This window comes from Triturus cristatus, chromosome 3_1 (genome assembly GCF_964204655.1).
Source record: "Triturus cristatus chromosome 3_1, aTriCri1.1, whole genome shotgun sequence".
NCBI lineage: Eukaryota > Metazoa > Chordata > Amphibia > Caudata > Salamandridae > Triturus > Triturus cristatus.
The window spans coordinates 678,410,178-678,434,685 of NC_140583.1; the positions used below are offsets into that span (position 1 = coordinate 678,410,178).

The 24,508-nt window shown below is 41.3% G+C and overlaps 1 protein-coding gene across 1 annotated transcript in view; it reads left to right on the forward strand.

The window, feature by feature from the left end:
* TRPM5 (transient receptor potential cation channel subfamily M member 5) overlaps positions 1 to 24,508 on the forward strand; it is a 561,392-nt gene that overhangs the window by 154,088 nt on the left and 382,796 nt on the right. The window contains exon 7 of the mRNA XM_085646171.1: positions 21,698 to 21,889. Within this exon, the coding sequence (XP_085502297.1) occupies positions 21,698 to 21,889 (192 nt within the window). The remainder of the gene's footprint in view (positions 1 to 21,697; positions 21,890 to 24,508) is intronic.

Consider the following 24,508-nt stretch of genomic DNA (forward strand, 5'->3'; position numbering starts at 1 on the left):
TATACAATGTACAGCACTTTAAATAATGCACATTTAAACATTGCAAGTATTGCACAATGAAATCATTTGACTATATATTGTAATTGTATGTCAAGTAAAATATGCTATTTTATGCAGGTCTTGCACAATTGATAATAATTGAATGGTGCGATTATAAGTCCTGTTGCTTTTTTTAAATATAAATTCAGGACAGCAATATGAAAATATACCAACCTTGTGTGTGAGATTGACTTATAATTCCTTACATAACATATAGCATGGTAATGAGGACTGACTGAATATAGAGAGCTCTATTTATCAGTATCAAAATTAGGATATATAGGACTTTTTACATAATGGAAAACACTGTAAACACGTAAAGAACATAAATACAAGAGGCTCCGATTACGACATCTTAAGGACTTTTTATTGTATTTTCATTGTATTCTGAATTTTACTTGTATTTATAATTCTATAAAGTGCAAGTATTGTGATTATGCAAATGTGATGTGATTTGAAGATCTATAGGAGATGACAACATTGAGTTTTAGGAGGATGACGTTCTGATACTTTACCATACTCCCAGTAGTATAGTAATTATTGCCAATGCACCTTTAATCAGAATAGTCTCATGCATATTGTACATAATTTTGTACTTTATCATATTTATAACATCGCATGAAGTTCTGTTTATATAGGTTTATATATCTTTTCATCTTTTTAATCGAAGTGGTGTCAAGAATATTGTTGAGGTTTATCTACTACAAATGTAAAATAATGTGGACTTGTTTCTTTAAATTTTGATTTCACAGGTTTAGGGAGGGACTGGTCAGTCCATTTAAAATACACACTCTGCACTCTAAGCCCCATGACACAGACGAAGGCCTTTGGCAGAAATGCATAGGTCTATCTGTTTCTAAATGCACATGCACTTTGCTGGGGCAAAAATGAAAATAAAATAAAAACTACAAACCTTGCTTTCGTGGCTGCTTCTCAGAAGGGCAGTAACCGGAAACTTTGTATCATATACATATATATATTATGTATGTATGTATGTATGTGTGTGTGTATATATATATATATATATATATATATACACCTGGTTTTATATATATATATACATATAACCAGGTCCCCTTCTCCAGAAAAGAACGTGTCCACACGGGTTCTACAGGAAAGCAGGCTTTTAATGAACATCAGGGCATGACGCGTTTCATCTGAGATAGACATTTTCAAATGCCACAAAGATTAAAATGTTCACAGGTGTCCATTTTTAAACACAGGCACCCCAATATGATTGGTTGAAGCACTGAGCTGGCGGTAGGGGGTGTGTCCTGAAGCCGGCACTCAGAGATTCAGCGAGGCAGTCCATGCGTAGGTACTTCCCAAGTGGGCGGTGACTGCCTACTTCCCTCTTTCGCAAGAAATTCTTTTGACATAAAGCAGCTGTCCTGGACCCTCACTCCACCGCAACTTTAGAAAACCAACAACTACCACTTCGTCAGAAGAAAGTGTAGCGACTGAGTCTGATACAACGATGACTAGACCACCAGCGCAAAGCCAAATAACAAGCTCAGCAACTCCCAAAGACAACACTGAAAGTTCTACAACCTCAAGTTCCACTCATTTTTTATCCAAGGACCAAGACTCCAGTCAACCACCAGGCCCATCAAAAACCGGAAGACCAGGAGAAGTCATCGCAAAACCAGGACGAACCCGGAGTCAGAAACAAACCTAGTAGTGAACATCTCGTCCAAAGAGTTCACCCCATCACAGATTCAAATTCTAAACAAAGGTTTGGGCTTTGTCCCTACATATGACACCAACATACTTGAATGTGAACTAGCTCTTTTCAAGTTTATAAGAATTCTGAGACTTAGACATTTTTTTACCAATGTGTTACCACCCAAGAAAGAAGAAGAGGCAACAGAATTCTTGGAATTCCGTCCAAAATCCAAATTTCAAGCACCCATCTCTCTCAAAATACTGGACTCATTTGAGAACCTAGTGAAAAAAGATTTTCAACAGATGCATTTTCACAAAACTAAGAAAACCAACTTAACTAGACACGAAACTTACACGTTACGATCAATTCAGAATAACGCTGACGTACAGATACAAAGAGCTGATAAATGAGGCGCCATTGTCATAATGGACCGCTCTTTTTACTTCAATGCAGTTCAAGAACATGTAGCAGATTCTCAAACATACCTGATGCTTGATAAAGACCCCATCATTGATCTTAAAACAACTTTAGGGAGTATTTTAGAACATGCCCTAGAGATGGGCTGGATAACCGTTGCTACAAAACAATTTCTCACTGTGGATTACCCTCGGAAACCTACACTATATATGTTACCAAAAATCCACAAAGATTTGCACAACCCTCCTATGCGACCAATAGTAACCGGATGTGGTACCATTTTTGAACCCCTCGGTCATTACATAGATTACTTCCTGCAACCTTTTGTCCAAGGATGGAACTCCTACATAAAAGACACTAAGGACTTCATACAAAAACTGGAGGCAGTAGTTCCCACAGAAGAGATTATATTTTGCACGATTGATGTCAAATCACTGTACACCTCCATACCACACATAGTAGGCATGGAATCAGTAGAGTGGGCACTACTGCGTCAATCCTCACTCAGAGCTGACAAAGTTTTCATACTTGAACTCCTACATTTTTGTTTATATCACAGTTATTTTCACTGGAATAATAACTTTTTCCTTCAACAACAAGGAACTTCAATGGGCTTTGCAGGGGCGCCTGCATACACCAATACCTTTATGGCCAAATTTGAATCGGATCACATATACAATGATGTTGAATGGACAAGGAATTCCCTACTATATTGTAGGTTCATAGATGATATTTTTATCCTATGGACGAACACCCAGAATTTACTTGAAGAAAAAATCAGTAATCTGAATCAAATAGATGAACATATCCAATTCACTCATTTAATCAGCAACACCAAGATTTCTTATCTAGATGTGACTCTTACTAATAGAGGAGGCCGCATTCAGACTGAAGTACACAGGAAAACAACCGATGTCAACAGTGCGCTGCACTTTCAGAGTTTTCACCCCACCAGTCTTAAACATAACCTACCATTTTCCCAATTTTTACGGATTAAAAGAATTTGTTCAGAACCTGAGGACATGGAAAAACACTCTTCATACCAGCAACAGATGTATTCACAAAGAGGATATCCACATGAAGTGATAGAATAAGCTAAACAACGCACCTCTAAATATACAAGAGAGAGTTTGCTACAACGTCAACCTCGCAGACAAACATCTCGACAAGTGTTCGTTTCAAAGTACTCAACAAGCTCCGTAAAACTTAAAAAGATCATCAATAAGAGATGGGAAATGTTACAGAATGAATCAGATTTCAACAACATCTTTAAAGATCCACCTATGTTCGCATACAAGTGTTCCAAAAATATAAAAGAATTTATCAACACACCCAAACGGCAACTTGGCATCAACTATAAAGGCATGAATAAATGCCAGAATTGCGTTCAATGCAATAATGTTATAGTGGGGAATGTATTACACCATCCTACTACAGGAGTAGTGATTAAACTGTATCACAACTCGGACTGTAATTCAAGTAAACTCATTTATTACATCAAGTGCCTGTGTGGAAAACTTTATAAAGGAAAAACAGAACGGAAAATAAAAGTGCGAATATCTGAGCACAAAAGTACAATAAGAACTCAGAATAAAAACAGCAGTCTAGCTACTCATTGGATTGAGGAGAGACACAGTATCGCCCAACTAAAGTTCTCTGTGTTAGAAAGGGTTGTACAACATTCAGACACGGATCTCACCAGAGGCCTTTTACAAAGAGAGACGTACTGGATAAAACGTCTAGACACCCTGATCGATAGGGGAATCAATGACAGAATAGATTATGCATGTTATCTATGAGAATGTATTTAAATACTGTTACAGGATGGTACAGCATGATTTATATGCGCTGTTTTCAAATGAAAAAAATGACGACCTTTCAAGGGGGTTTTCTCATGTTTTTATTCTATTTCCCCTTGATTTTCACTTTTATTTTCACATTTCTTAGAATAGCTCTTTAATCCATACATCTTTAGGACCAGAGAAACAGTTATTCACACCTGAAGACGACATGATATTTAGCGACTATTCTTTTTTATAGTCCTTAAACAGTCACCGTTTTTATAGTAGTCATCTCCACTTTATCCAATCTTGACCATAGATTTCCAGCGTGTTAAGTTTGTGAACCGAACTTGTATCCCCACATATATGGTTTAAAGGCTTCTCAAGACGGCGACATTTTTTAGACTAGAGGTCCACTGTCTGTTTCTAGTTTGTTATCGCGAGATTAGTCCATTTTCTATTGTTACACCGGACGTTCACCATTGCGCCAAGCAACTACGAAACCCTAAGCTTTTGCATGGAGTAGACTCACAGCAGAATTGCCCGTAAACAGTCACCGTTTCTATAGTAGTCATCTCCACTTTATCCTATCTTGACCATAGACTTCCAACGTGTTCAGTCCGTGAATCGAACGTATCCCCACATATATGACTAAAAGCCTTCACAAGATGGCGAAATTTTTTAGACTAGAGGTTCACTGTCTGTCTCTAGTCTCTTAGGAGAGATTGTTATCGCGAGATCAGTTCATTTTTTATTGTTACACCGGACGCTCACCATTGCGCTAAGCTACTACGAAACCCTAAGCTTTTGCACGGAGAATACTCACGGCAGAATTGCCCCGAATTCGCCACGCTACTACTGAGGATTGTGGCTTAGAACCCTTCAGTTTTTTCAGCACGGTAAGATCCCTCAGTTGTTCCTGTCAGTAGACATTCAGAGGAGCTCGATTTAGAACTCCTTTAACTTTCTTTCACTCTAAAACCGTCATCCTCGTTTTTTACAGATCGCGTTTGTCCCAAACTTCCACGTCGTGCTTAAAACATTAGGACCAAGGTATTTATTTTTCTACACCATGTCTAGTACGCTAGCTATCATGTGACAGTTGATTCACAGGTTTAAGCAAATTATTCAATTTGAATAGTGTCACCCTTTGGTGGAGGGCTTTCTGTTTACCCCAATGTCGTTTTTAAACAAAGACTCATCAACAACTCTTATTGTTTGAGATAAATGAAGTATAAACTGCTTTGGATTTAATGACGCTAGTACACCAACCATTGTAAAGCATGGTTTTTTTGTTTATGTTGTAGAATTTGAGCCCCTGAAGAAGAGCCAGTTCAGGCTCGAAATGCATTGGGCAGCAAGATAATTATTTGAATATCCTATTCATTTATGTACTCGGAATGAACAAGATGAATATATGGACATCCAATGAATTAAAATAAAATTTGGAATGGATTCATAATAATGTTTTGGAATCGTTGAATTTTGCAGTGCATTTTATGTTTATGTAAAGTATACAATGTTTTCTACTAAAAATATTGTGATAATAACAATGTTCTAAACAGTTAGGTATTTTTACCTGTCAGTCACAGTGCGCAGAGGTCGGGTCTCAGTGACCCTTAAATTGTTGAGCATAGTTGGCATTCATGACTGTTGCGTGCCTCCTCTGCAGCACGCTTTTATTTAAAAAGGTTTAAGATAGAACAAACACATTATCCCTTAAAGTCAAAACCAGTGTGTGCCTCTCCTAAAAATATTGTTGTGACAATCATGAGTAACACAAAAAAATAGAATATCACTATACTGCCTATTGTCTGTTATTAGCAAACAAAAAACATTAGCAGGGAATCGGACATAAATATGTACAAGCAAATCACCTTTTAAATTGGAGACTCTCCCAGAATTATATAAAGGAAATAACTGCTCCCTGATTCCTTGTAAATGCTCTAGGTGGAGCTATTCATCTGTGCTTCCCCGTTTTCTTATTAATTCATCGAAATGCACCATAAAAGGAAAATAATAAAAACTAGATAACCAGCGATAACAGCAAATAGTCTGATGTTCTGAATGACCTTAACTTGCTCACCTAAACATTACCTCTGATGCGTAGTTTAGACAAATATTAAGTAAGTCCCCCATACAGTCTGGAAAAGGATTCTCTTCTACTCTTTTCTTTTGTATTCCGGAACACGATCAAAATACAGCATAAACAAGCATTGGCATACCCAATAGGTCTCGCTATTGGGACCTTATACGCATTTAGTTATGCAGCACAATATCCTTGGTGCAACAACATCAACTGTTGCATGGCTAAACACTTATAAGGTCCCAAAAGTGAGACCTATTGGCTATGCCAATGCTTGTTTACATAGTAACTGTATTTGTGTGGTAGAATTGAGTGACATGGTGAATAGATAGTGGTGAGAGCTGCAGAAAGTAGGAATGAAAGGGATAGGTAGTTTGTGGGAACAGCAATATTGTGTGAGAAAGATAGAAAGAAGGTGCCTGAATTGCTATAAGTATATAAAGTTATAATTGAAACAATTCACAATGGATGCAAAAGAAAAGGATGGGAGATTATGCTTACATCAAGGTCTAAAAATTACTATAACGATCTGCTATAGAAAGAATTAAAGAAATGCAAGCAGTATCATAAGAGGATGTCATGAGGCACATAATTTTACTGAGACTGGGCAGGAAACCAGTGTAACGTCAGACAAACGATAGGGGAATAAAACCAAATCATTTGCTTTTATCATTGCAAAATATTAAATACGAGCAAAACTACCTGCAGTATGAGAGTTCAAAACTGCGGGATCGAAATCTATAGTGGTAAACATACCATAATGGAACTACAGCAGTAGAGCTCTCAAGTATGCTAAAACCTGATGGAACACTCGATAGCATACTAAGCTCTAAGATATATATGTGTGTGCGGCAGGGCATCTGAACGGATGCTCATAAGGAACTCTGTATCAGAGGTAGAAGCCGTACAATAAAGTGATGCAACGATAAAATCTATGTGAGGCAATAACTAGACGCTGGCTAATCATAGAACTTACTTTACAGTTGCAGCATATGCATCGTATGGGGTGATCCTGCTCATGCTTCGATAGTACGTGCAGATTAACCGAAGCTTAGATGGCTTCCGCGTTATAACATCATTCTATGTGTCACGTGTTAAAAGGTGGCCAATCCGGGCTAATCTCTATGATTTCAACCGATGCTTTAATGATTCCGTGCTGGCGAACACGAACAGTCATTAACTGCAAGTAAAATACCCGGGACGGAATATATCACCCTCAGCGATATGAAAGAGAACCCGTGTGCGTTTCAAAAGGAATTCTGAACGGTACTGGTAAAAGTTTTTTTTTTTTGTTTTCTCTATGGTAATGGCCGGCTTCGGTTGAGTGCTTGCAGACAGTGGGAGGATAAGACGTTGTGCGTTTTATCAAAGGCAAGCAGTAAGGAGAGGCAAGCAGTAAGGAGAGGCCCAGTTATTGGGAGGGAGCACTTGCTGCATGATCGGGAATTCATGCAGGGACTCGTACCAGCATCTTCCCGGCAATGACTGTAGCAGCGGCGCTGGGCAGCAAGATGGGCGGGCTCTGCATGTGTCTGCGGCCGGTTAAATGAGTCCCATTACATTGGATAATAGTAACAAGTGTTACTCATAGTGCTTAGAGGCAGCAAAACTACTATACAAAGCACTACATAAAAACAAGCCCAAGTCCGCAAGTGGTGAGAGCAGCAAAAGGAAATTTTAAAAAGCATTGGAGTGGTGCGCGCGCAGAAGCGGCAAAAGTGAAAGCGATGGCGCTCCAGATGGCGCCTCGGGCGCGGAAAGTTAACGGCTGCGAGCGTGCACTCGCGCGTACCCGCACGTCGAAGGCCAGCAAAAGCCTCTGGTAGCATTTTCTAAAACCCCACTTACAAAATGTCTCGCAGGGCAGCGCATGCGCTGGCTCAGGCGAGACCTAAAAAGCAAGCACAAATGTTTGTTAAGTAAATACACTTAGCTGGAGTCCACGTTAGTCCAGGAAGTCCTCCAGGATTTAGTTGCTTAGCAACCTTGAAGAGTCATCAGGACGAGGAATCCGGAAGAAAAAGCCAAGCAGGCTGCTCCGGTGAGCTGGCTTTTCATACCTGCTGACTATGAAGATAGTTGCTGTACACGTGGTCCACAGCGCCAGAGACGACTGCTCGTGATCAGGGGAGTTTTGTAGAATGTGCGGTCATCATGCAAACAATGTCAGTAACCATGCTGGTGCATGGGAAGTTTTCCAACCAGCATTGCTAACACCACTACAAAGGCTGTCTTGGCACACATATGGAAATGAGCAATCATTGCGATAAAACCATAAAACAAGCATTTGCAATGCAATCGGTCTCGTCTTTGGGACCTTATATGTACTTAGCTATGCAGCACATTAGCCTGGGTGCTGAAACATCTACTGTTCTTTAACATGGAGGGAAAGTAAGCACCAAACTGTGTGACACGCCAGGTATGGGAACATACCTGTAAATAGTTAACCAGTCTTCTCCGGCTCCAAGGGGTGAATCTTCCACCGCGGGTTGCTATTTACATTTATAAACATTACCCTCTCCAGCCCCCACCTCAACCAAACCACACGCAGAAAGAGGGGAAAAAAGTCATGCATTAAACATGCAATTTATTGTCTTCTGGAAGCTTGTTGTTTCACTCAACGCCATTAACTCGACCTTCAAACATACAGATCTCTGATAGAAGAGGAAAGCTGGCCCACTGAGCACAATGGAAATTAAAATATTTGCAACTGTAGGACCGTACGAACCCAATAATAATAATATTTCAGATTAATCGCTTTTACTCTCGTTATCATTTTACGTCAAATTACAATTAGATGAAAATGGCCAAAAAACCCAGAGGGAAATAATAGGAAACATTTCCGCTTCACTGAATGAACTCCTGTGACCCTCCCCTTCACCCCCACCCACCCCACCCCTGTAATTCCGGCCCACCCATGTTTCTTCATATTTTCTCAATCTCCGGCCCTAAAACTGGTCCTAGCGTGTAACAGCAAATTACAAATCTTGGTCTGATCACCTCTCCTGGATCGGACTAGCATGTGCACAGCTACACTTTGTAACAGTGGCAGTGCAAACACACACTTACATTTCACACATGCAAGTAAGTGGTGCTTGTAAGAATCCTCACTGCAAATGTGTTTAACATACAACCTTGCAGATGCAATGCAAAATGTACACTTTTAAAATTTCGAGGATTTATGAAAATCCTTACACGAAACTGCTCCTACTAAATGTTGATATTTATCTATAGCGCCTAGATTTGGAGTTGTTGGCACGCTATAAATCCATTACTAGTGTACCCATAAGCGGTTCACTAAAAGTGCGCACAAATGCAGCGAACAGTACGTAATATATGCGATGTTAGGTTTTAGCATGCAGAGTTACATTATAATATTTATCTGCAGACTATCAAAAGTCCAGCGTTTAGAGGATGGATGTGTGTTATAATAAAACTACCAGGGTAATATAAAACGATCACAACAAAATACAAAAATATATATATGAGGATCGTAGCTAATAAAGGTTAACGGATCTTTTCTCGCTCCCCCAGGTTGGTATGAACTCTGGCGGATATCAGCCCCTGGCAGTGTCCCCACGACCCCTGAAGAATCTTGACCCGCAGACCATCCGCTCATGGGTCTATTTTAGAATGTCGGAAATCAAAGATGGCTGGAGGTCAGGGAGGCAACAGAGGTCCCAGGGCGATGGCGATCTGAGGGTGCCCATAACCCTAAAAGGAAAACGTATAGACTGTGGGTGGGGGTTCAGGGTGCTTGCTATGGGGGCGCCTCAGCGCAGAGTCTAAGTTTATAAAAGAAGCTATCCGCCCAGAGTCTACCCCCTAAATGTACAGTGTCCACCCAGATCCCGAGGTCAGCAGCGAGCAGCAGCGCACCGTGACAGAAGTACCCGTGCTCTCACCAAACCACTCTTCACACGTACTTGCAATAAAAATAAAATAGCGGTCCCTTTAACTCCCCTCATAACACAATGCCATGCAGATTTTTTGTAACACTTAGGGGCTCATTATCATTATGATGGCGGTAGGCCACCGCCGGGCTGGCCATGATGGTCCTTCCGCATTCATACAGAAAATTCCCACCGCCAAATTAGGATGGCGGTGGGAATCACAATTGTTCTGCGGCTGACCGAAAGTCCGTCCGCCATGGTTGCGCAAGGCGGTCCTTTTCTGGCCACCTTGCAGAACCCGGAACCAGGGCAACATTGCAGCAGTGCCATGCAGGCACCGCCGTAGGGATTACGGTATCCCTTTCCGCCTGTCTTTTTGCGGCTGATATCCCACCGCAAAAAGACAGGCGGAGACTGGCTTTGGGAGTCCGTTGTGGACCCCCTCTGTATGTGGGGGGTGCACTGCAGTTCCATGCACCAGGTGGCAGGTACCGCGTGGTGCCTGCCACGTGGTGCAGGGCAATGCGGTGCAAGCACCTTTAACATTGTGGACGGTGCTGCAGCCAACAGCACCACCCGCAATGTTAAAGGCCCAGGATGCACTCGCCAGTATGGCGGGCGCATCCTAATAGCAGTGATGGCACCGCCGAATGTCTGGCGGGCAGTCCCAAACACGGCTATGGTGGCGGGCGGACCAAGCAGCCCGCCGTCATAATGAGCCCCTCAGTTTGTATGAACACATTGTTTCCAAATAATAGCACATTTACACTAAATTCAAAATAATAGTAAAATACGGTATAGTGCAGGGGTTAGTTTTGAAGTCATGATCCTGGAAACCCTCGAGCTCTGATAAACTGTATAAAGTGGCCCCATGCCACCTGAACGCATCCACAGTTCCAGTTGCCGTGCCCATACTCATCCCCTGCGGCATGCTCCGGTGCCTCGGAGTGTAGGTGCTGTGGCTTGGCCTGCTAGCACCTGGACATGATGCTTCCAGCCGCATCGGGAGCTGCCCCCAAGCAGCAGCACTGCCCCGGCTCATAGCTGCAGATTTCACGAGTTGGGAAGTCGCCCCCTTCACCGGGACCGCGCATGTCAGACTAATTATGATTATCAATAATGCATTGTGATTTATCACGGCTCCCTGACAGCTGATTGGCCTGGCTCCAGGAGCTTCCCTTGATTATTCAAAAGAGGTGATTATTCAAAAGAGGTGCCATTCATTGATCCGCCGCAGGGCGCGCTGGGAATTGTAGTTGTATCTGGGATCGAAGTGACCAGGCGGCCTGTGAACTTCGTGCTCCCGTGGTCTGTCCTATAATCAGAGCGAGCGGACAGGACTGTGATCGGAAGTCCCCCCAGCAGGAAAAGCCTTTCTTTATTAAGGGGGCATCATGAACTGAGAGGCTCCTCCCAGCCAACCACCCACTGCACTCAATGTATTTACCGGTCATAGGTGAGATGCAACTGTATTAACAATAATTTAGACAAGTATCATTTCCATTCCTGTAAAGCATTAAAACACAGTTTAATGTAATTACTACACCAGTTGTAATTGCGTTTAGTTATTAATTATACAGTTGGCATTTGTAAAACACACTTCCGTTCGTTTATATTAAAATTCATCATATAAACACACGATTCTTTATCTTTTCCTGGCGGCGTTTCAAACTAAAATATTGATGTTACCAATTTTTCCAGTTAATTAAAATCGCAGTTTTTAAAATCAATTGATACAGCAGAGACTAAAATTGATAACACTTTATACATGTAAGAGATTCAAGTTATTCAATTCCGTCATTAAGCAACTAGAGCTCAAATCCAAGGGAAAAGAAATCCCGCTTATTGTTCCCCGCACTCTATTAAGGTACTGCCACCCACCGGGAATTTCGGCGTTTGTTGACCCTGCAAGTTGAAACTATGATCCCAAAACTGTGCTTTAAATGCAATGTATTTTAGACTGTTTCGGCGGGAAAACAACGAATAGTGTAAGTTTAATGTCAATATGGCTGTTGATCAACTTACCTGTTGGTTCCTAGGAAACGGGTTCTGGGCTCAGGCAGCCTGGAGATGTAGCATCGCCATTCACTCTGTTATTTATTACAGTGCAGCGCTGAGCTGGAGGGGGGGATTCTCCTCTCCCCCACTGCCCAGACGCTACAATTACAACCCGATTGTAAACAATGTGCAGAGATCCTATCAGCTGAGCTCTTTAATCACAGTCCCCACGGCAGATGAACTAAGGAAGTATTACAATGTTGCATCTCTGCTGACGCCACATCTCTATCTGCTTGCCAGCACATGCACTCACAACCAAATATAATGGGCAGTGTATTTTTTTTTCTTTGCAGCAAAGCCATGATTTATCGATGAGAATTCACAGTCGCGGTAAACACCACCCAAATTAGGCAGTTTCGGGTGGAGCTATAAAGCACACACTTCGCAGCACACTACGCAACGCTCGCAGTAAAGTCAAACTGTCTGGCGAAGCCTTTCTGAACATACAGTTGCTCTGGGGCACGCCTTCCACACACGGACTGTAGGGGAGGGGCACAGACTTTGTTAGAACAATTGTGCAATTTCTCGCATAAATTTGTAAAAAGCCGTGAAGGGCCGGCGCCACCGGCAGCTGAGTAAGTGAAATGCGCTGTGTGGGGCTGGCGAGTGAGAAGGCATCAGACTGCGGGAAGAAAGTAGTCTGTGCAGTAGAGGGGCAAGCCATGGAAGGACACAAATGACGACATGGCCTTCATAAGGAGGGACTAACAAGCCTACAACCAATCAGAAGGCAGCATTTCAGACACAAGCCAATGAAAATGATGGGCAGAAAGTGGGCGGAGCTTCCACAAAGCTACCACGCTATACTGAATACTGCATACCTCGCAAAGCGAGCAGCACATGCGCTGCAACGCTAGCCGAGCCCTAAAAAAAACAAATAGATAGGCATACCATATAGAAATTAGTGGTCCTAACAACTAAGACTCAAAGGCTACGTTTCACCATTGCTTAAGGCACATATACTGCAATATGACTGATGCGGGGTCCCTGCGGATGATGACAAATTAAGCAGTGTTTGGTTAGAGAGGGCAGGCAGTACCAGGTGTGGGCTGCATTTGCCAGTGGCAGGGCAGGCATCTTCAGAAGTCATAAAGGAGGTGGCCTTAGCCCTCAAGCTACCCTTTGAAGCTCAGGAAGGGCTGAGCACAACCCCCAAGGCCATCCTGCTCAGGAGAGGAACAGCCTTCCGCAGACCTAAGGCCATTTTGTCCACTGTCTGGAAGGATTACACTGCAAACCATTGGAGAGCCATAAAAAGTCATGTGACTTTGGACACTGGCAGAGAGGTACATTTGGTTGAAGTAGGAAAATGCCTTCTTCTAAAAGTGGCATTTTCAGAATAGTAATCTAAAACCCACCTTTACCAGTAATGGTGCTTTTAAAGTACAATTCAAATGAACGCAATAAGTATATCTCTACCTGCTCCCAAACGGAAGTAGCAGATTGTTATTCTATGGGGCAGGTAGCCTGCTACAGTGAAAAAAGACTTTGGGAGCTTTTCACCACCAGGACATGTAAAACTTAAGTACACATGTCCTACTTTTTAAATAACAAGCACACTTTCTTTCCTACATTAAGGGTGACTTAGAAGTATAAAAAAGGAATGTTTAGACAGGGCACAGTGGCAGGCCTGACTCATGTTTTACAGTGCTACTTTACTGGGTGGCACAATAAATGATGCAGCCCACTAGTATCATATAATGTCCCTGCCTGTGTACCTGTAGTAACATATATTAGGAACTTATAAGTAAATTAACTATACATTCAGGTGCATACCAATTTTGCCATGAACAGAAGGGAGAGTACAAGCACTTTACCCTGGTTAGCAGAAGTAAAGTGTGCAGAGTCCTAAAACACAATATATATGCTAAAAGGCTTTGGGCAGGCGATTCAAGGCGATTTTATTTTTCAAAAGCACACTAACGCATTTCAGCCAGAGCCTTTCTCAAAGTGCGATATATATATCAAGTGAAGCTAACTCGCTGCGTGCGGGCTTTCTTTTCTTGTTAATAACACAGGAATGGCTTTCAAACAAAGGTTACAGGGATGTTAATAGTTAGGCTCATATTTTACTCATACAAAACCATTGTGAAAACAGCCTGAGAAGGGGGCTCTCCTCCCTTTTTACAAATTGGCCAAGACCCAAGGAGGTGGTGGTCTTTGGACTGACTATGGCTCGAGAGGGGGGCCACATGGGAGCCTACCCACAGCACTATGGGACCGCAGGGAGAGCCTCAAGGCCCCAGCTGTCCCAGCTGGCTCTCCGCCATCTCCCGGAGCCGGCTTTGCTCTCGCACACAGGGAGCTGCTGGAAATGCACCTCCCTGTGTGCAAGGACAATCTTTCATCTGTTTTCCTGCCCTCATGACAGCGGGCAGAAAAAACAGATGAAAACTCTGCTTTCAGCAAGTGGGAGCTCGTTAAAGTGTTGGCAGCCAATCAAATATCAGCACGAGATAAGGAGGGTTCGCAGAGCCTTTGCGTCCCTAGATATACAAATTTGAGTTTCCCTTAATATCTCAAAAACCACATAAATGGATTTACACCCATTTACAAAAAGATTGCTTTCTGGACCAAGAGCTACTTTTGTGCCAAATGTGGTGTGATTCCGTTCAGCGGTTTGGGCGGCAGTTGGGTCTAAAAACCCTATGGGAATTTGCATTGGGAAAACCCCCACTTCTTTAGACCCCCACTTGACAAATCTCCCTGAAACTTTACTTTCAACACAGCAGCTGAACCTACTAATTTAGAAAATGTCATGAAGATTCATCAAATGGCACCAAAGATATTGGCTAAACAAAAACGCTTCTCCTATGGAAACTACGTCCTACCTACTGCCACTAGGTAATATATATATATATATAAATAGATTCGGGGTTCTGTCAGATCTGAACGACTGCGATTGACTTGATGGGAATGTTAGACTCGAGGATATTGCATCAACTTTGCACGATACTTTATCTATCCCTATAGTGTCAGCCAGTTGCAAAGACAGTATTGAAATAAGCAACCCCAGTTTTACCCAGCCCATTGTAAAGGAACTCTATAGATCAACATCACCCATCCATTTGGGATCTGGAGATATTGTACCCCAGGCACCAATAAATGAATTATTAGGCATCCCACGCAGTAGTGTTGATCATGTGAACAGGATTGGTGGTGAAACTCAAAGCTCACCAACGTTAAATGAGTTTACTAGTCCTTTCAAACCCGAGTCACGTCTGTCCGTCTTATCCTGGAATCTTGCAGGAATTGGCAATAAAATGCACTGCCCCGAGTGGCACATTTTTGTCGACCAGTTCGACATAATCTTATTCCAAGAGTCATGGTCAACGGACCCGGTTTATCGTCTGGGTTTCCTTAACTTCTATGTACCTGCTACTAAAAAAACTAAAGGTCGTCCCTCAGGAGGCTTGATAATTTGGATCCGCCAATCCCTACGCTGTAAGATTGACCAACATAGTCTTCAATCTAGCGACATTCTGTCATTAAATATCACTTGGCCCAATGACCAGGGAGTGGTTATAACAAATATCTATGCTAGAGGGACGGTTGGAGGCACCTCATCTGATGTGATATCCGCCTTAGACCATCACCTTTCTGTATTACCATCGGAGAAGCTTATTGTAGTGGGTGGTGACTTTAACACGACGTTCGAGCCTCTTGGCTCGGAGGATCAGTTTCTAGCAGAAGAAGAGGATAGTAGGTGGGGGGTTCCCCAGCTGGATCTACCCCCGGTTAAGAGGTGGACTGCCGCGGCCATCCAACTCAAAGCACTCTGTTTAGAGAGAGGGCTCAGAGCTGCTAATGGACGTACCCGGTCAGATCGCCAGGGCGCAAACACGTTTGACAATGGCAGATCCACTAGTCGTATTGATTATTTTCTAGTGGATATAAGGATTTGGGCTAGATTGAACGATATGACCATAATCGCACGAGGAGATAGTGATCATAACGCCCTGTGCTTGGAACTACAAACCCCCAATGAGCCCACAGAACCTGAAATTGATGGAGGGAAAATCAGCCTGGATGTTGTCGCATCAAACAACATGAGGCATGTTAAATGGGGTAGATTCATAGAGAAGCCTGAGGAATTAGAAGATCTTAAAAAAGTGGTAACCGATGAAGTGGCTAAATTGAATACCCAAACGACTGGCAATAAAATTTTTTCATCTATGGATGAGGTCCATACCACCTTTTTTCTAAACCTCCAAAAATTCTTCATAAAACCCCTAGAGGGTAAGAAATCTAATAAAGGCAAACAACTTATGGCGGGATGGTTCAATAAATCCTGTAGAACAGCTCGCCAGAGTTTAAGTTTGGCCCTTAGATCGAAAAATGTGGAAAATGTGAGATCTGCTAGAAAGCTATATAAACACACACAGCTAGTGGCAAAGAAGGAATGGGACGAGGATCATTGGTAGGATTTGAAAACTGCTTGTTTGTCCAAGGACCAAAAGAAGTTTTGGGCAATAGTGAAGTGGGATAGAGGCGGGGTTGCACCATCTCCCCAAAATAATGTGGCAATAAACCAGTGGGTTGATTTTTTCAAACCACAATATGCTTCAGTCTCGCAACAAGGTGAGCACCCACCCCCTCCGGCTATTTATTTCCATACGCAGGTGTTCACGATCAAAGATGTAAATCTAGCATTAGATTGTATAACCAGGGGCCGTGCCCCCGGGATGGACGGGATACCTGCGGATGTATTTTTAACTGATAGATCATCCTGGTGTCAGTACTTTCAATACCTAGCAAATTCTATAGCTATGGGGGCGCCCGTACCCCCCTCATGGAAAGGGGCTGAAATAATCCCAGTTTTTAAAAAAGGGGACAAATCATTACCCAGTAACTATAGACCTATCAGTCTCATTGATTCTGCTCAGAAACTGATAGGTCGATTAGTACAAAATAAACTAAATACCTGGATTGAAGAAAACAATATTTTGTCCCCATTCCAGGCTGGGTTTAGACCATGTACTAGCTCGGTTGACCAGGTATTTTACTTTCTAGCACTCTATTGGAGGAACGTAAAGCTAACTAATGGGACCCTTTATGCGGTTTTTATAGACTTAAAATCCGCATTTGATCTAGTGCCCCGCACCAAACTATGGAGGGTTCTCGATGAAGCAGGGATAGCACCGGAACTGCTAACATTACTCGTCCGCTTGCACGAGAACAACTATGCACGAATTAGGTGGGGAACACAGGGGGAGGTTACTGACACATTCCCTGTAGAGCGTGGTGTTCGGCAGGGATGTGTCTTGGCACCCACGTTGTTCTCCCTGTTTATTAATGGCATTGTAGAATATCTGAGCCGTTCCCCCACAGACGCTCCTGTATTGGCTGGGTCTCGCGTGCCTGTTTTCATGTTCGCGGACGACACGCTGATAGTCTCACGGACACCTAGCGGCCTGCAGAAGGCGCTAAATGCATTCGGTGACTTTTGTCGAGAACGTGGTCTTGAAATAAACACCTCCAAAACAAAGTTCTTGTGCTTAAACAAGCGACAAAATTTTAGAGGTGTTATTAAATTCAACGGCACCCCGCTGGAACAAGTAGAGGCATTCACATATTTAGGGATATCCCTTCAGAACAATATGAAATGGACAAACCATATTGATATGGCTGTCCTAAAATTTCACCAGTTAGCGGGAGCAATTGTTTCGAAATATAAACTATCCTTGACTAAACCCATCACTCCAGCCTTAGAGATTTACAATATGAAGGCTATTAGTGCTGTACTATATGGATCGGAATTATGGGGCTTTGGCAACCTGAAACAACTAAGATTAGCCGAAAATAAGTTCTTACGTTGTTTAACGGGAGTTCCTCGAAGTACCCCAATGATTCCACTAGCATATGATCTTGGTAGGAAAAGAGTTGAGGATTTGGCACGATTGCGCCCACTCCTTTATTGGCGACGCATCATGGTCACACCGGAACTTGCGCATTATGCTACTGCCCTAAAAGACATTATCAGGGCTGACCATTTTCACTCAATAGCATGGCTTAAAGAAATCAGAGACTTGTTAATAAAACTAGACCTGGGGCATCTATGGAATGATCCAAATGGGTTAAAATTTCCTTCAAAGCCTGTACTTAAAAAAATGTACTGGGACATGACTTTAACATCTGCTTTTAGCTCTGGCCAGAATTCCAATCTAACAGGACGATACCTTGACATTAAATGTATTCCATCTTGTGAGGCATTTTGGGATTACATAGAGAGGCCCACTGATAGAAAACTGTATTTTCAGTTTATAATTGGGTCTCTCCCTGTCAAAGCATTTACCCAAAATTGGTTACCTAATCATGATAATAGTTGTCCTCACTGTCGAGATTTAATTGAAGATGCTGGCCATCTATTGTTTGTCTGTCCATTGTATGTTATTCCACGTCAAAGGTGGATAAAACCAGTATGTATAAATTTGGGAATACGTAGATACAAGGATGCCCTAAGGATACTCGAATCTGATTGTACCCCATGCTTGGTTATTGCTGTAGCAAAATTCTTGGGGTGGGCCTGGGTAATACGTTCGCGTACCCTAAAAATGCTAGAAGCTGGACAATGAGTATCTGACACTAAGGTTATTGTTCTACTTTTATTATCAAGGTTTGATTTTTAAATTGATTGTATTAATTCATCGGAACTATTCGCCAGCATCATGGTTTAATGTAATTTTAAAAATTGTATATTGTTTTTAAAAATAGTATTTATATTTATGATATTGTTAGGATGTAAACATGCTTTTATGACATGCTGTCGAATAAAGCTTTGATACACGCAATATATATATATATATATATATATATATATGTATATATATATATATTCCATTCACTTTTTGTTTCAAAATGAAGATGCACTCACTTTCAGGTTGCTACATTTAATGCGGGTAACAACTCTAGTGATGCACATTAAAGGCAATTACTTTGCCTGATTAGTTTCGGACCTCCCCGGTCCTTATTTATAGGCTGCATATTTAGTCAATCACAAAGAACTTCTACAATGCCCAAATCAACAATATCATCCTTTCATGGGCATTTCAAGTCAAAACAGTGCATCCTGGGAAAAGAAGTACCAAAATCCAATAGCTACCCCACCAAAGGGTTCACGATGCCAAACATGTAAATAACAATGCCTCTCTTATACCTGCCAATGTTGCATACCAGAGCTATTATGTTAAAAACAATGCTGCCGATCCTGCCACTCCTTGTGAGACTCTGAAATGTTTGTGGCTCAAACCCACTTTCAATGTTTGCGGTGGTGCAATTTTCCCGGCCTTTACCAGCCATAACATTCCTATTCACAGTTTGTCCCAAAATGAAGATGCACTCACTTTCAGGTAGCTGTATTTATTGCGGCTAACAACTTTGGTGATACACATTAACGGCAATTATAGTTAGGACCATATTTCCCTAGGAAAGTGATGCTTTGGTTTGGACAAATCTTCACAAAAGTTTCCCCAAAAAATCTCATCTACCTCAGCTCTTTCCTAGAAAGTTTTTGAGTGATCCTTTTTGAGCAGGGGCTTAGAAAAAGAGGGGGTCCCAAAACATGTTCTCCTATGCAATTTCCCATGGAAAAATTAGACACAGCTACAGCCGAAGTGGCTGAACGTTATTACACCAAATTTGGCAGAAAGCTAGATCTTTTTCCAGAAAGCGCACTTTTTGTGATTTAGTGTAAATCCATTCAGTAGTTTTTGAGAAATGAAGGTTACATTTTATATATATATTTCAGGCCACAGAGGATCCTTTGACCTGACAAATCAAAAGATATGATATGATCGGCTGCCACAAGATCAGCAAAGATGTTGCAGTATACATTTTAGGACTCGGGGACTCAATCCCCTGTCCTGAGTAAATTAATGTAGAAAACATACATGGGGGCAGAGTAGGGATACCCTGGCCCCTTGGCCTGGTGGAAGAATCTTAGAGGAACACCCTGCCAAAAGTGTAATCAAAAAATTATTAAAGCAGATCCAAGCTCTTGCCATGCACTGTTTGTTCCTTCACATATTACATCACACGTGAAATGTTCAATGGCTGCATTGATAACATTCCTCATGACATCTGAAATGACATAATTGATAACAACACAGTAAATGACAAGAGCCCAAGTTATAGTTACTTTAGGGCATGAGTTCTAGTTATTTGCAACTGGTGAATTTCAGTGGTTTTGTTAGTTTTAAACATTTACTTTTAACTCCCACTTTCATCTAACTATACCATTCCTTTAACCCTTGTGTTTTTTAGTGAATATTTACTGAAAAAAGCAAAGGTTAAAATAGTTAGGTGAATATGTCAGTGACAACATTGATGTTTTGAACTAACAAAACACAGCAGCAGAGCTAACTATAACTTACGCCCCTGCAATGTACTGCTTATGACCTCTCATAGTACATCACTCATGACATGTTCTATGACATCACTGATGACATCTCAAATGACATTATTGATAATACTGTGGCAAAAATTGCTGGGTTTTTTCCCTAGTGGGAGCAGGGTATCCCTACCCAACACCGTTATATTTTTATCAATCTTCTGGACAGCCGACTAAGTCCTCGAGTCCTGTAATACCTGCATTTTTCTGATGTAGCTGGCAGCCCATCTGAGCGCTCGCTCGCACAGGAGTTCGACTCCAGCATGAGCGAATTGGCCGAAGGGAAATAAAGATCCCTGGGCCAATCAGAGCACTCTATTTTTTAACTGGCTTTCCCGTGAGAATCAATCGAGCCTGTCGCAGACCCAACCGCCCAGATATACAAATATTGTTTAACTTTAGTTTCTAGAAAACTACTAAACAGATTTACAGCAAATCACAAAAAGCACAATCTGCTGACTAAGAGCTAGCTTTATGCCAAATTTGGTGTAATTCTGTTCAGCAGTCATTGCTGCAGCGTTGCATAAAGACGTCTATGGGAAATCCACAGGATTTAGAGTTTTGGGACCCCTTTAATCTCAGCCCCTGCTAGATGGATCATCCTGAGACATTCCACCCACAAACTAGTAACAAATTAGCACCTTTTATGAAAGTTTCGTGGAGATTCATCAAATGAGGCCAAAGTTAATAGCAACACAAACAACGCTTTTCCTATGGAACAGCTGACCTAGCTATAACTACCCAGTGGCACAAACATACATTAAGCAATGTTATGGTTAAGTAATTTAAAATGACTTTAAACCTCTTTCCATTAGAGTTTGACCGGAAATCTTTATATTTTCAGTTTTGAAGATAACCATAACTGATGAGAATTCATAGACGTTTGTTTTGTTTAACGTGACCTAACCTTAATGTTCTCGGATTTATGTTTGGAGTTTTTCTTTGTGAATCGAGCAACAAATCTCGAACTAATTATAATGAATTTGAGAATCAGAATATGTTTTTTATTACATGCCTGCACACTTTATACCCATACAACATGCATCTTTATGCTAAATGAATGTATACACAATTGATTATTTAATTGATGAAATATCAAGTTGTGTTTGCAAACCCTTTTCACAAATATAGTTGCAGTGTGCTAAGAATTGCTGAGTGCTGTACCTAAGCTTTTCGTTGTACATGTCTGTGATGATGAAAAAACATGTTTACTATAAACTATTAACTATTAACTTGTACACTTTCAAAAATGTTCAACAAGTTCATGCAGGAGACGCCAACATGACTAAACAAGGGGAAATGCTGGATTTACCTTTGAGGTATGATTAACGTGCAGTAGCTTGGCTCCTTTTCCTTTTATTTTTGCAGCGCATCTATAAGGGCTTGGAAAACTCAGCTCCTTTGCTCATCGTGGAAGGGTCAGGCGGCACAGCAGACATTCTAGCAGCCCTGATGAGTGAATCTCACCTCGCTCTCCCAGACGTTGTTGAAAAACAGTTGAAGGATAAGTTTCCAAAGGAAAGCTTTTTCTGGGACGACATTCTCAGGTGGACTGCAATAGTAAGATATTTCTGGGATTGTGTTGATTACAAGCTGGTCCAGCCAAATGTTCTGCTGGTTTTAATTGTGCTTTTTTTTGGTACACTGATCTGTAAATTCCACATTCATAATTAAATCTTTTTATTTTTTTGCATTCGCCTACAGACGCAAATAGCAGTACTAAATACTATCAATTGATACGTACATTTCTCCCTTGAAGTCAGAAGTTCAAATCAAAGTTTTATAACATTCAAATATGAAAATGTTTTGCATTGACTTTAAGGTTTGTTAAACTGCGCTAGGAGCAAAAGTACGAAACAGAGACATTTCCGCCCTCATTGCGAGTGCTCTGCATAATTCTGATATGTGTGGTAACTCCTTGTACTATGCATATTGGGATTATGAGTTGTGAGCATTCTATCGCACTATATATAGGTATAGGATGATAGCAGTGGTATATGAAATCACACCTCCTTTTAGAACACAATTTAGTGGGTGAGTCAGTGCTGTAGGAAAGTAGCGTAGTTGGTGCTATATCTCAATATCAGGACACCCTACTACCAACGGTGTGAATGACACTGGATCGAAGAGGCAGTAAAGTTACTCAAAAGATATCACAGCAGCCATAATGCAGTCCAATGAGCAGTCTATTCATCCTTTAAGTAACGATTCCAGTAAGTTCAATCCAATTTGGTTTATTGTCTACAAAATACAGTCTTCAAAAGCATGAGATAAGTGACCTCATGATGCACAGCCAACACGTGTTTTGTCACACAAGTGACTTCTTCAAAGCTGGAAAGATTTACAATACTAAAACAAGAAATCAAAATATTTTGTACAAATTCTAAGTCACAGCACATATGCCAATGGCAGGAACAGATAAAAGCTTCAAAGTACAGCAACACGAATAGTAAGGAGATTAATACATCCCGATCCCCGTACGTAAGAGTGCACAAAGGGTGATCACCCAATTTGTCACTGTGACAGATCAAAGGTGAAACAGGGGAGAAGAAGAAATACAAGAATAAGTGAGTTACATGTTCCTGGTAAAAAAGGGCGGCCAGTCATCTTTGCGGTGAAGTCAATGACCAAATGTCTCTAAAGATAATCAATGCATGGCGCAGTAAATACCAGGTGCAATAAAATCCGCATCCTTGAGACAAATTGCTGCTGATCAAAGAGAAGTATACCTGCCGGGGGGAATTTCCTAGAAAATGCATGAACATTTGGATTTTGGTGCAGTAAGCACCAAAGTCCACCTGATATGGGCCAGTTTGTGGGGGGAAACATGTAATATGTGACAATTATCATATCTGAAAAAATCCTAACACCAGAGCAATGACAATAGGCGCAAATTACCTAGGCAGATATATAAAATGCTCCCTGCAAAGGATTACCTTGGTCTGATCTCAGCAATTCACCAAAAGAAGCAGTGAGATAGAAAAGGTAGTGAAACTGGGGAAGGATAGACCAACAGGAAAAGTGTTATAATAGACAACAGAGCACTGCCCGTCGCATGATGGCAATAGAATCAGATTCAACACCTCTTAGAGAAGTAGAACAATCTGGGTTTTTTTTAGAAAAAGTACCCAAAGATGTGCAAAGTAGGAGTAGTGCAGCTCTGTGAGGATGTAGAACACCGCAACTTAATTCGAAAGCAGCCCAGGACCTTTGAGGAGATATTTACAAGCTGAATGAAGTGCTTGGACACAGGAAATGTATGTTTGCGGACAGACGTTGTTTCCTCTTCTCCACAGCAAAAGGTATGCTGATTTAGACATGATTTGTGTCATCTATGCTTGTATTTAAATTGATAGAACACCACCATGATCTATTGTTAATTGTTAAATGAATGGAATTTACACTCACAAATAATGTTTTCTCGTTACACCGTCATTCTGCCAATCTGCAAGAAACATAAATGGAGCTGAGGCCCTGATCTGTGTGGGGATCAACCTTTTTTGCATGTTGTCCTTTTCACAGATTATCTAACTATAGCTGCTGGTTGCTCTATAGCTAACACACCAGCCTTTGAAGTTAATAACTTTGCAGAAATAAAGTAGATCCCATCCAAAACATTCCACTCGCATACTATGCTTCATAGCCCCTTCTTCTGACTTAGACTTTGTCTTAATCAGAATAAAACTCGAAAGAAGATGCCAATAACGTTGATTCAAAGACTTACTGGCCAAAAATGTGATTTGCACAGTTCTCCTATGGTGTAATCTATCCAGTTTGCATCCGGTGCCTATAAAATAGGTAGAATAGAACAGTTCACATTATCTCTAACAACAACACCTCACTTAACTACCTGGTAATTAATATTGGATTCAAAAGCCTGATGCCAAACAAAAAAAAACATGAATCTGACTTCAAACTGAATGATCAATTAAGAAGGTGTTATCAGGTATACATTGTCAAAAAGATTGTTCCTGGTGCTTCTACCAGATGTCAAACTTGCTCTGAATCAACAAAGACATATCCCTTTGTGTTTCGTGAAACTCTAAATGAATTATCTAAATATAAGTGGAAAATAATTCCATATGAAGATGGCTACAGCACAAAATCTTCAGTATCCACACATGACATGCTAGGGGTATTGTCCCTTTGGGGTTGAAAATTTGAAGTTTTCCTAGGTAC